Source organism: Uloborus diversus, chromosome 6 (genome assembly GCF_026930045.1).
Source record: "Uloborus diversus isolate 005 chromosome 6, Udiv.v.3.1, whole genome shotgun sequence".
Lineage (NCBI taxonomy): Eukaryota > Metazoa > Arthropoda > Arachnida > Araneae > Uloboridae > Uloborus > Uloborus diversus.
In genome coordinates this window covers 33,693,189-33,706,161 of record NC_072736.1, presented here as the reverse complement: position 1 = coordinate 33,706,161, position 12,973 = coordinate 33,693,189, and the positions used below count along the sequence as shown (strand labels likewise).

The 12,973-nt window shown below is 33.2% G+C and overlaps 1 protein-coding gene across 1 annotated transcript in view; it reads right to left on the bottom strand.

The window, feature by feature from the left end:
* LOC129224322 (probable chitinase 10) overlaps window positions 1-12,148 on the bottom strand; it is a 107,215-nt gene extending 95,067 nt beyond the window's left edge. Inside the window, exon 1 of the mRNA XM_054858760.1 lies at window positions 11,964-12,148. Within this exon, the coding sequence (XP_054714735.1) occupies window positions 11,964-12,042 (79 nt within the window). The 5' untranslated portion in view covers window positions 12,043-12,148. The remainder of the gene's footprint in view (window positions 1-11,963) is intronic.
* Window positions 12,149-12,973: the final 825 nt, after the last annotated feature.

Genomic DNA, 12,973 nt, shown 5'->3' with positions numbered 1-12,973 from the left:
AATGACGTCCATTAAAAACAATAATAAGCGAACATTGTTATGTATTAGACTTAAGTGCTCATTCACTGAACAGACTAACTTAGGCTCCTTATTGCTTCTGGACTGTATGTCTCATTTTGAAGCAATGATTTTATTGTAGCAATGACGTCCATTAATAACAATAATGGGGATCATTCTCTAAAAATGTGATATTTTCCGTCCCATGTTCGCTGCAACCTCAAAAATCTTTTTAATTTTTTTTTTTAATTCTATTTATTTGTCACCATCTACCAAACAAAATAACATGGATTTAACAGTGATAGACGATACCTATTTTTGTCGAGACTAAAAAGATATACTAAAAAGTCATTACCATCCACTGTCCCTCGACTCAATGTTTGTCTTTTGTGATCTAACTATACTTCAAATAAAACTAAAAAATGCCTTGAAAAAAATTCTTCATAATTTCCTCACATAATCAAATTCAAAACAAAGTTTCTTTTTCGTTTCATTGCAATTTCGAAACTTTACTGAAAGAGTTTTAATTTGTTCCTGACATTTTGCATCATTACCATCCAACAGTTTTTACACTCTTTCATAACTACTTAGTGATACTATTAACCCAAACAGTATTCAGTTTTAGTAGCCGCTCGAAAAGCAAAAATTTATTGTATGGAAATCTTCATGCGTCTTGCTTAGATGTGTAGCTATCAAATTAAGTAGAAAAATTTTTATTGCTGTCATTACTATCCATACCTATTAATAGTTATTTTAAACATTATTATGTATTTTTGTTTTTTATTTATTTATATTAGATGAACCTTTAATCAAAATGTGTAAAATTTTTAGAATGGTAGCTACAGTTTTGTTCATGACAGGTAAAATAAAGTGAAATATCAATACCATCCACGTCATTACCATCCAGCACAAAGAATAAAGATTGGGATGGTAATGACAGACTGAGGATAGAATAAAATTATTTGCTTTGTTTTTTTAATTATACAAATTTTTATCTTCAAGTTCAGTACATTGAATTGTTTTTAATATTTTAGATGCATAATTTTCTTAACCTTACTTTTTTTTTAAATATCTTATATAATAAGTACCTGTTGGGCAGTGGGTTGCTGTTATTTTTAATAGTCAATGGTTCCCAGTTACTATCATTTTGTATAAAGTACATTATATTTTAAATTGATTGGTTTTAAATGTAATTTGTCATAGGATGGTAACTAATTCAGACATTAATGTGCAGGTGTTGTTGATTCAAACCAAAGTAATAGTCTGAGAATCCACTTTATTTCCAGATCGAAAACAAAAGGTAATTTTGTTGGTTCACAGAAGAGAACAAGCACCAAATAGCCACAGAACACATTTTTTGTTATTAAAGATCCTCCTATATTCATTTCTCGTAGATATTTTTGTGTAGCAAAAGAGGAACATAATTCGGTAGAGAAACTCGCAGCATCTGTATTTAATATAAAATAAATACATAAATAATGACGCCATAGTATTTTGTTTTGAAAAAAACATAGCATTCTGACATTAATTTTTACTGTATGTTTGCTTAAAGTTACTTTAAACATGTATACGTCATTTCCGTCCTTGCTCCAGAATTGCTTGTCTTCAAACTATTAATGTTCAATTTTTTTAATAAATATTTTAAATAGTTAGTTCTATTAGCATTTTCGAAAACATATTTACTTTAGGTTATAAGACTTAATTTGAACGAATGAAAATGAATGATGTAATGCATTCAGTATATTTTTATAAAACGAGCTGATGTGTGATCACATGACTTCCTTTTGCTCCAATTTCCCCATTATTGTCATTTTTAATGTGATTCAATAGTTTACTCTCTAAATATAACCAACAAAAGTCAAATTAAAACCAGATTTTTTTTAAAAAAATCGCCAAATTTGTCGCCAAGTTGGCGACAAAATTTGGCGAAGAAAAGACTGCCGATATATTACCAAGTGTCCGCCAAATGATAACACCACTTGAGTTTACATCGAAATTAACAATGATTTTCCCCCAAAAAGGGACAAAAGACCTCTTTAGAAACACCCGAGTGCAACCAAAAGAGGAGGTGCACAACTAGACCTCACTAGGAGTCTACGTACCAAATTTCAACTTTCTAGGCCATACCGTTCTTGAGTTATGCGTCATACATACGCATATCCGTAAATACAGTGGTTCCCAAAAGTGTTCGTACACCTACAACTTTCAATGAAATTGGCCATTATCCATTGGTTAGAATTAGTATTTCGGAATAGGTATTTTATTATAAGATCTATGATCTATTTTTAACAAAACTACATGACAATTTTTAATAAAACATTAAAACATAATTTTTAAAAAATCAAAGACCAAAAATTGCTGGAAATTTTATCTCACAAAAGTCTTTGTACACTTTGAAAAAATGTCAAAAAATTGATAAATAATCTAACTTTTTACAAAGTTATTATTTAGTAGAATGTCATGTAGTATCAACAACAGCTTTTAAATGTCTGGGAATAGATTTCATTGTTTTTTCAATTGCAATTTCTGAGTAAGTGTTCAGCCGCACTTCGAGTCTTACTGTTTCTAGTTCGCTTTTCGTTTCAATGGTGAATTTTCGTAATCTAGCTACCAGATATCTCCAAATATGTTCCATTAAGTTTAAATCTGGCGATTGAGGAGATACTTCTAAGCTTAAGGACAATTTTTGAGACACCAAACGCAAACGTGTGCTTCTTATCGTTATCTTGATAAAAAACAAAGCTGTTTCCGATTGCCAAATTTTGGGCTAATAGTTTAATATTGTTTTTTGAAATATTTAAATGAACAGCATGATTCATTATTTTAGCAAAAAATTCCAAATTTCCAAGTCCTGATGCTGTTATGCACCCTCACACAAGAACATCTTCAGCGTCCTGATTAACTGATCCAGCTAAATTCTAAAGATTAAATTCCTCATTTTTTCTTCTATGGATAATTCTACAACAATTGAACCCAAAATATTGAATATATTTTCATCTATAAGTAAGACGTTGTTCCAAAACGTTTTGAGCTTATTATCATTGATTTTACGACGGAAAACGTAAGCTTACTGTTTTTCGCAGGAACAAGAAAATTTCTGCGGGAAGAGGTCCCCTTTAATCCAGCTAATCACACAACTTGGCGAACATTTTTACGCGAAAACTAAACGTAAAATGTTTCATTCAATTCTGCAGAAACTTTTTCAGCACTCAAATGTGTATTTTTCATAATTTTTTAAACTATAAACCTCCAATCACGCTTTGTTAACTTTTCCAGTTGACCTTTTCTTACCTTGTTTTCGATCCGATTCTTGTCTTTAAAGCATTTTATCGAGCACTTCACTATGAAATGGTATAAATTAACTAATTTAGAGACATTTTAAACCAATTTATGGCTACTGTGAGGGAAAAAATCAAATTTCGAATCATGTTTGTTGTTTTCTATGCATACCTGCCATTTAAAAATAATAAGCAGAATATTAGGGCATTAATAAACAAAAAAAATAAAGGCAAATGACTTTACAGTGTCATTACAATGCAAAAACAATAAAAAAAACCTCATATGATAATTTTAATCATGAATTTATACAAAAATATTTCAGTGTACGATGACTTTTGTGGCGTATTTTTTCTCTGTCTCATCGTTTTTTGACAAATTTCAAAAATAACATTTGGCAATATTTTGAGAAAAACTACTGGGTTTTATTCAGAATGGTATAGGAATAGTGTAAAAAAAAATGGTCTTCATATTCGAATTCAGTTTTGCGTTATTTTGGTTTTACTACAAAATTTCAAGGTGTACGAACACTTTTGGGAGCCACTATACATACGTAAGTATATACAGACGTCACGAGAAAACTCGTTTTAATTAACTCGGGAACGGTCAAAATGGATATTTCGCATGTCAATACGTTCTTAGGCACTTATCCACGTGTGGTCGAGTCAAAAAAAAACTCAACATTCATTCGGGGATGAGTAAAATAGAAATTAAGGTCGATTTTTGAGTGAAATTTTTTTTGCGAATACAATACTTCCTTTTTTTTTAAAGGAAGTAAACAGGCTGATGTGCATCGCATGACTTTCTTTTACTCCAATTTAATGTCATTTTACCATTATTGGCAATTTTAATGTGATTCAACAGTTAACTCTCTAAATATCACCAACAGTGGCCAAATCGAAACCAGATTTTAAAAAAAAATCGCCAAATTTGTCGCCAAGTTGGCTACAAAACTTGGCGACCAAAAGACTGGCGACATATCGCCAAGTGTTCGCCAAACACCACTTGAGTTTTCATCTAAATTAATGATTTCCCCCCAAAAAGGGGCAAAAGACCCCCTTAGGAACATCCGAATGCAACCAAAAGGGAAGGTGCACACTAGACTCCACTAGGAGTCTACGTACCAAATTTAAAATTTCTAGGACGATCGTTTTTGAGTTATGCGAGATACATACACACATACGCACATACATACGTACATACAGACGTCACGAGAAAACTCGTTGTAATAAACTCGGGGATCGTCAAAATGGATATTTCGCGTGTCTATACGTTCATAGGCACTTATCCATGTGTGGTCGAGTTGAAAAAAAACTCAACATTCATTCAGGAGTGAGTAAAATGGAAATTGAGGTCGATTTTTGAGTGAAATTTTTTTTCGCGAACACAATACTTCCCTTTTTTTTTTTTTTTTTTGAAGGAAGTAAAAAAGAATCTCAAAATTATTTTTAATTGATTAAAAGATTTAAAATGATGTATTTGTTCTTTATTTTCTGTCAGGCTATTGCTGGTACTTAATTGTAAACCTTAAAACCACAAAAAAATGGGTTTTTTTTGGGGGAATTTCTACGTGATTTTTTAACATGGGATGGTAATGACACTTTTTGTCCTTTTTACAAACTAAAGCATCATTATCTGCATAATAAATGTACATGTTTAATAAACTATTGTAGTTTTAAAAAGACACATATTTTGTCTTTCAAAAAAATGCCAAACTGCATCCTTCCTGAAAAGTTCAAATATTAAAAATTCAGGATTGCAAAATTCCATATTGCAGGAGAATGGCCCTAATAAGCGAGCTTTGGACAAGTGTTCATTCACTGGACGTACTGTCTCTTTATTGCTTCTGGACTATATTTTAATTAAATTGCAAAATTCCATATTGCAGGAGAATGGCCCTAATAAGCGAGCTTTGGACAAGTGTTCATTCACTGGACGTACTGTCTCTTTATTGCTTCTGGACTATATCTTATTTTGAAGCAATGATTTTTATTGTGACAATGACGTCCATTAATAACAATAATAAATGAACGTTATACGATAATATATTGCCTTCAGTTAATTGAGATTTTTGCTCTATGTTAACATTAATAAGATGTTTTCGCAGTGCAGAGACTCTCTGCACTGCGATGGGACAGGATTAATGGTGACTAGGGTAGTTCAAAAAAACTTTTTTTCAGCTAGAATCCAGGACACCCCCTTTTTTTTTTAGACTTACTAATAGTATTATACTGTGAAAGTTTTAGCTTCTTACTCAAATTTTAAGAGGGTGCTCAACGACCCCTTAATTTAACATTAGCCGTATCATAGAAAATGCCACAAATTTAGAAACATTTAATTTCCCCTCCTGCTTTTTTGTAAATAATTATTTTACTGCAATGTATGCATACCACTAGTGTAATAAGTAGCATTGTTTTTTCGGTTCAATGTATTTTTTAACCCCCCTCCCTATACTAGTGAAGTTTGGGGGAGAAAGTTGAGCACCCTCTTTCAGTAGAAATACGAAGCTGAAATTCTTCCAGTATATTTCTATCCACAAATCTAAAAATATTGAGGGGTGTCCCGTTATCTAACAGAAACTTTATTTTTACAAGTGTTTTTGAACCACCCTAATGGTGACCCTACAAATAAACTTCTAGTACACGTAGGAGTAATAAGCGGTTGCCCAGGACAGTTGTGTTAGTTTAGAAATTCATTTAAAAAGCTATGCTAAGGACAAAACAATGCTTTTTTTCAAGACCCCTCTTTATATCTCTTCGCTAAAGTTCATTTTTTATTGAGCAATCACATTGCTTATTGTTCTCATGTGACTCTTTTGATGTCATATGATTTTATTTTCCCTCCGCCTCCCTCTGCAGCAACACCGTCGACCGGCCTCACGATGCTGCTCCTCTAGCGAAAACCGTCTCCAGGTCGCGTCCATATCCTACACACACACACGCATACATACACACCCCTACACACACACACATACACACCTACACACACAGACACACACACTCCTACACACAGACCTACACACACATATACACATACACACACCTACATACACAAACACATACACACACTTCTACATACACACACTTACATACACACACACGCATACCTACACACACTCACACAAATACACACACACACATACCTGGACACAAACACACACGCCTACATACACACACACTCGTGATTGTGAAGAAAAAAAATTGAATTCCAGATGTCAAAATTCAAATTCATTGTTAATTTATTTATTTTTTACTTATATTTCCATGTTTTTTGGCAGGAATGGAATGGCATAAAATACAAAGTTGCTTACATTTACACTTTTTTTTCCATCGACGCAAAAATTTGCTTCTCTTAGCTTTGTTACAAGCATTCTACAGCACGAAGTGTTCAGTAAAAAATCTACCATACGTTTCATACAGCTGCCAAAAATGTTTATTTAAAGCTGGAAAGTCTAGAAAAGCAAACATGTGTCTTTCAGGAGGAGACAATTGATACTTGCAAAAGCACAGTGCATTTGTTTATCTTTTTTTTTTTTTTTTTTTTTTTTTTTTTTTTTTTTTTTTTGTCCTCCTTACTCAATCTGTTCGGTAAACTCTCCATTTGTGGGCAGTTCTGGAAACAATGTCCTCGTTTACCGCATCGCATCTTCTTAAGCAAATTTAAACATTTCTGCAGAAAAAACATAACGCCGTCTAGCATGGAACAATGAGGTAAGAAGCAAAAGAAGCTCAAAAGAATGCATAATGTAAATATGAATGAAATGCTTTTGGGGGGAAAAAATGGCACCTAACTAAAGAAATCACGGTTTTCTTTCATGTTTCGAATTTGCTTTCAATGATTCATTGTGCTAGCGTAATATATGCTATGAAACCCAAATCGAAATAAATAAAAGATATTTTAAAGTCAAAAAGTATTCTGGTACAAATGTTTTACTTTCGGCCACTTTTTCTTTAAATATGAAAACCCAAATTGAAAAAAAAAAGATATTTCAAAGTCAGGACCGTCCCAAGGGGTGGACGAGTGGGGCAATCGCCCGGACACCACAAAATGAGGGTGCGCCATAAGGCGCCCCTCATTTCATGTAACATAGTATTTCCCTGTGTATAGTCCCTGGATTATCTGTTAAAAAAAATGCAAAATTAATGAGGTGCGGATTATACACTGCTGCGGATTATCTGAGATTTTTTTTCTCAACACCAACGCATTGATACTCAGTATTTACAGTAGGATTCACCGATAGAGACCGTAGGCTGACTGAATGTTGTTTATTTTACATAGCTCCAAAGTTCTTTCGCTCCCTGTATGTTGCTTATCCATTGCTTGAATATTTCTCTTTGCAATTCAGGCCATGTGAAATAAAGCCTTCATTTGCTCAAGATTAGACCGTTTGCTCCTTTGTCTTGACTGTTTGTGTTTCTTAATCATGATTTCAAGAAGAAATCATTGTTTTTTTAGACTATATTTCAGATTAATTTTTATTATAACAACAAAGTAATTACTTTTTCACGTTTTTAGTTTAATTGCTCAGTTACTATCAAAAATTCATTTTTTTTCATTCTCGGATAATACAAATCTTTTTTTCCTACTTGCCGATTTTAGGATCTGCGGATTAAAGGCCACCCTCGGATAATACGCAGGAAAATACGTAGATGCACAGTCATAGACACACAAAATAATGGAATATTGCAACGGTTCTGAACTTTTTCCTAGTGCATCAAAATATTCCTATCTCCCAGTCTCCAAAATATTCGGTTCTTTTGTATCATTGAAGCAGATACAAATTCTAAGAATATAACTGTTTAGAATCAAACAAAGGCACTTCTAATTTGCTTAGTTCCCACCAAATTTCTTGGAATTATCCCCTGCGTGCAGTGACATAACCAGGAAAAAGTTTTAGGGGGCACATTGAAAAAAAAAAACTTTTTTTGACCTGGTAGGAAAGGGGGGTTCGATCAAAATTTTAAAACTTTTAGTTTTAAAAACGCAATTTTATACGTTCTTTGCAGATGCTACGACAAAAAAAAAACCTTAAAACCGCGATTATAGGCCATGTTTATTGACGTTAGGGTAAAGGATGGAGCTCAGGGACTGTTCTTGATCGATTTTTTTAAAAATAGATTGAAATCAATTCCGCCTCCCCCCTCCCTGCAAGTTTTCAAAATTAAAGTTTCAAAAACGCAATTTAAGACAAATTTTGAAGATTTAAGGGAAGGAGGATTTGAAGCCCTTCAATGGAAAATTTTACAAAATTATAGTCCAAAACACTTAAGCAATGTTTCATATTCAGGGGCTGTTCCAGTTAAATGTTTTGTAAGTGTCGTTTAAAAAACCCACTGCTTGTGATACTAATTAAAGAAAGGCGGTATGGAGACCCTTGATCGAATATTTTCTGAAACTAAAGTTTTAAAAATACAATTGCAAGGCGATATTTTGCAATATTAGAGCCAGTAATTTACCGAAATTAAAGCTCTAAAAACGCAATTCTAAGCGACTTTCGATGTTGTTGAGTATTTTGGTGGTTTTCCTCTAAAACGTACAAGAATTTTATGAAAAAAATGACATCTTTGTTTTTAACATACATGAAAACTGGTATTAAGATGCTACTAGTGAAACCAAAAACCTCTTGAAAAGAATCATTGGATGAGTCCAGATTGAAATTTAATTTTGACGTAATTTACTTCGATAAAAACATTTTCTATTTATAATCAGCAAATTATTTATTCGTGTTCTTAGTTTGATTAATATGAGTATCTAATTCATTTTTAATTGTTTTTTGTGTTGTAGGGTGACATCTTACAAGATAAATATTTTGATTTTTATCATTTTCATTTTTACGTTTTTGGAGTATCAATGTATAATAAATATTAAAAACAGTGTTTTAATTTGTATTATACATAGCCGTCTGATTTTTTTGTTCATTAATATTTTAAAAATGCAAGTATGACGCAGTCACGCGTATGATGCACTGATAGTATAACTAACTTGATTTTTCTAGGGGGGGGCAGGAAACTTTCGCCCCAGGCGCCGACAGCTCTTCGGACAACCCTGTTCAAAGTCAAAAGGCACTCTGGCACAAATACTTTACTTTTCGGCCATTTTTTTCTTTGAATCTAAAAATATATTCATCAGTTAAACTTTGGGCGCAGAAAAATGATCAGACCATGTTTAGCGTGGAAAACTGGCAGACAGCGACTATGTTTAGCATGGAAAATCGGCAGACAGCTGGTGAAGGCAAATTGAAAAAACTCGGTCTTTCTGGAAGAAAGGGTGCTCCTAGTTTACTTGTTATGGGGGCTGTCCATAAATGGTACCACACTTTCCAAAAACAATCTTGACACCCCCCCCCCCCCACCCGTTAGTCACTAAGTATCACACTTCACCAGAATCTTCTTCTGTCACATCTCACGCTACTTCTCACAAACATATTGTAAAAAATGCGTGATGTCTTCTAGCTATCCCCTCCTTCTCCTTGTCACAAGCTGTCACAATTTTAGAAATCTTCCTCCCCCTCGAAGCATGGCATCATTTGTAGACAGCCCCTATGACAAAATGTTCCGACCGTTTACAAAGTATGTTTGTAAAAGCTGTATTTGAAAAAAAGGAGAAAATGCCTGGAAAAGTTATCAATATGCATCATGCATAAATCTCTCTATCTGTGTTTCTCTCTATCTCCACAATTATCTCTCTCTACACATTTATCGATATGTACCTATATCCATCTCCTCAAATATTAATTCCAAGAAGACTTCTTCAATGGATCTCTATATATCTGTCCATCTACGAATATATATATGAAAAATATATGTATATCTCCATGTGTCTATATGTATGGCTCTATAAATATGTCATAATTGCAAGAAAACATTTCCTATGTCTTGCTCTATAACTAATCTTGCCAGACGTTCCGGTTTCCAGATAAAATCCCGGTGTCCCAGCCGGTTTACTTCATGTCCCGTTAAAAGATAAATTTGATTACAGATGACCAAAAAAGTCTAAAAACAATCAACTGTGAAGGATTAATCAGGAAAATTACTTGTAAAATGAATATGAGATTAAATTGACAACTTTTATAAAACTGAAACAGCAAAAGACTGAAAAAAAAAGAAGTTCTAGAGAAAGAAAAGTTCATGTAAATATTGTTCAATTTCTTATTCCTTATTCAAAGTATTTCTTCTCACTAAAAAAAACTTTAAAATATTAACACGTAAAAAAATAAATGTTTAAATTCATCTGCTTATGCCATTTATTATTACCCCTTGTTTAGGTTTATAATGAGTAAAGCCATCTATTCATAGCATTGAGAATGAACTACCCTCCACAACACTGAAAACCAGCCAGGGGTGTGTACGCTTTTGAATACTCGCAAGCTTGGGTGGGGGGACATTAAGTGTACCCTTTTGAGTACTCGCAAGCTTGGGGGGGGGGCATTACGTTGTCCCAGGTTGAACATTTCAGAAATCTGGCAAGCTTATCTATAACTATCAATTTGTGTATATCGATCTCTATACTTATCTATTTGAAAATTCTTCTATTGCTATATTCATCGATATATTTATATCTCTATATTTATCGATCTATATCAGTGTATATAAATATTAACTCTTCGTAAAATATAATAATTCTCTTTTGAACGTGTTTATCAAAATCTCTCTATGTTTATATCTATCCGTCTCAAGATCGTAGTTAAGGGGTGTGTTTTTAGGTTTCAAACCTTCTCTGAAATTCTTCAAAACTATTCCAAAAAATGCTTTTTATACTTTTGATGGATATCTTTTGATGGAAAAACTATTAATTACTATTTAATTATATATTTTTCAATTTCATTTGAAAATGAAATTATTATTATTAACACACGCAAAATTTTGTTTTTATCACTTAACTCCGTTTTAAAAGACAACTCCTCAAATAATAGTTGGTCGCAAAAACACTCAACAGGTTTTCTAGCAATGAGGCGCAAACAGTTTAATATTTTTCTGTTCTTTGATCGCTAATTATTTACAACAGCAGTTAATTCGGCCTATAAAACCATACTTATGAACCGTTTTATTTTCAAAACAAACACTTTACAGACTACTAATGATTCATTAGTGTGGTTTCAGCAGTTATATTTTAATGACTTCTAATCGTTTTTTTTTTCTCTGCCACAAGATTTTGATTTATCGCTTAGCTCCCTTTTAAAGGACAACTCCTTAAATAATATGTAATCACAAAAACATTCAACAGATATTCTAGCAATGAGGAACAGTTCAATATTTCTCTATTCTTTAGTTGTTAATTATTTAAACAGCGGTTAATAAGGCCTAAAAAACCAAACCCGCGAATCGTTTTATTTTCAAAACTATTTACAGGCTGCAAACGACTTATTAGTGAGGTTTCAGCAGTTATTTTTTTAACTGAGAATCATTTTTCCCTCACCTGTAAAATTTTGTTTTTATGACTTAACTCCCTTTAAAAGGTCCACTTCTCAAATAATAATTCGTCACAAAAACTTCAACTGGTTTTTCTAAGAATGCGGCACAAACAATTCAATATTTTACCATTCTTTTGATTAATAATATCATTAGTTGACCTACGCACTACTAAGTCTGCGAAAGCCTATTATTGACAAGTATAACTCAAGCAACAAATTTTACTCCATGAGCTCAAATATACAAAATACCTCCAAGGGTAACGTCAACAAAACATCTTACCTTGAGCTGCGTAGAGATCAGCTAAGGCAAAAAACACAGCAAAACATAACAAATGACAGAAAAAGCGCTTCTGACTCATACTACTGGTGAGTTTCTTTTGCTCTGGGAAACAAAGCGTAGAAATGCTGCTCAAAAAAATGGAGCTGAACCTCCAACTAAGTAGACAAGCAAATCTACTAGAATCGAATAGAAGGACGACACTAGGTTATCGAATATCATCAGATTTGGATGCTAAACAGCCGAGCGTGAGTTATGACGTCACGGATGTGAACAGGTGAATGCATTGAATCTGATTAAGGGATGCTGCATTAAAGTCGACTTTATGACTGAGGAATTGTCATGCATACGTAAAGCCGAAGTCGACATACAAAACAAAACGCGCGTTTTCTGAGGAGCTCGTAAAGCGGCCCTCTCTGGAATAATTGCAGAAGTTTAGTTGTTCGACAGCAGTGGTACCGAAAAGTTTGCTGGGAGTTAGATGAAGTTTTGCTGCTTTCAAGTTTCCCTTAAAGTGACATTTATTCTTTTTTAAGTAACTAGGGGTCTCTGCCCCCTGCTCACTAGCGCTCACCAATCCCCGAAGATTGCTTCGCAGTCTTGTTTGATTCACAAAATTTTAAATCGTCATAAAAAGAAACAGATTAAAAACGCATTATGAGCTCTCTTTGGATCAAAAAGCACTCTTTTCCCGAGTTTCAAAATAACTTTTACCAACTTGTAGAGCCGTAAGGGCTAAGGGACTCATGAGCATTGAAAAACTAGTTTTGAACGTTTTAAAAGTCGCTTTCATAATCGTGGTCTCTAGTAATATATTTTGCTCTTTAGCTCGGGGCTTGAATTGAGTTGAGCCTAAGATTTTTCATTAAAATCGAAACCCTAAAGTCTGTGAATAAGAAAAAAAGAAACATGCAAATCGAAAAGACGTAAATATGGCAACGCCAAATAAAACATCAATAATTTTAATGGAGATGAGATTATTCTAACTTTATTTTTAACGGCTTGTAACTTTT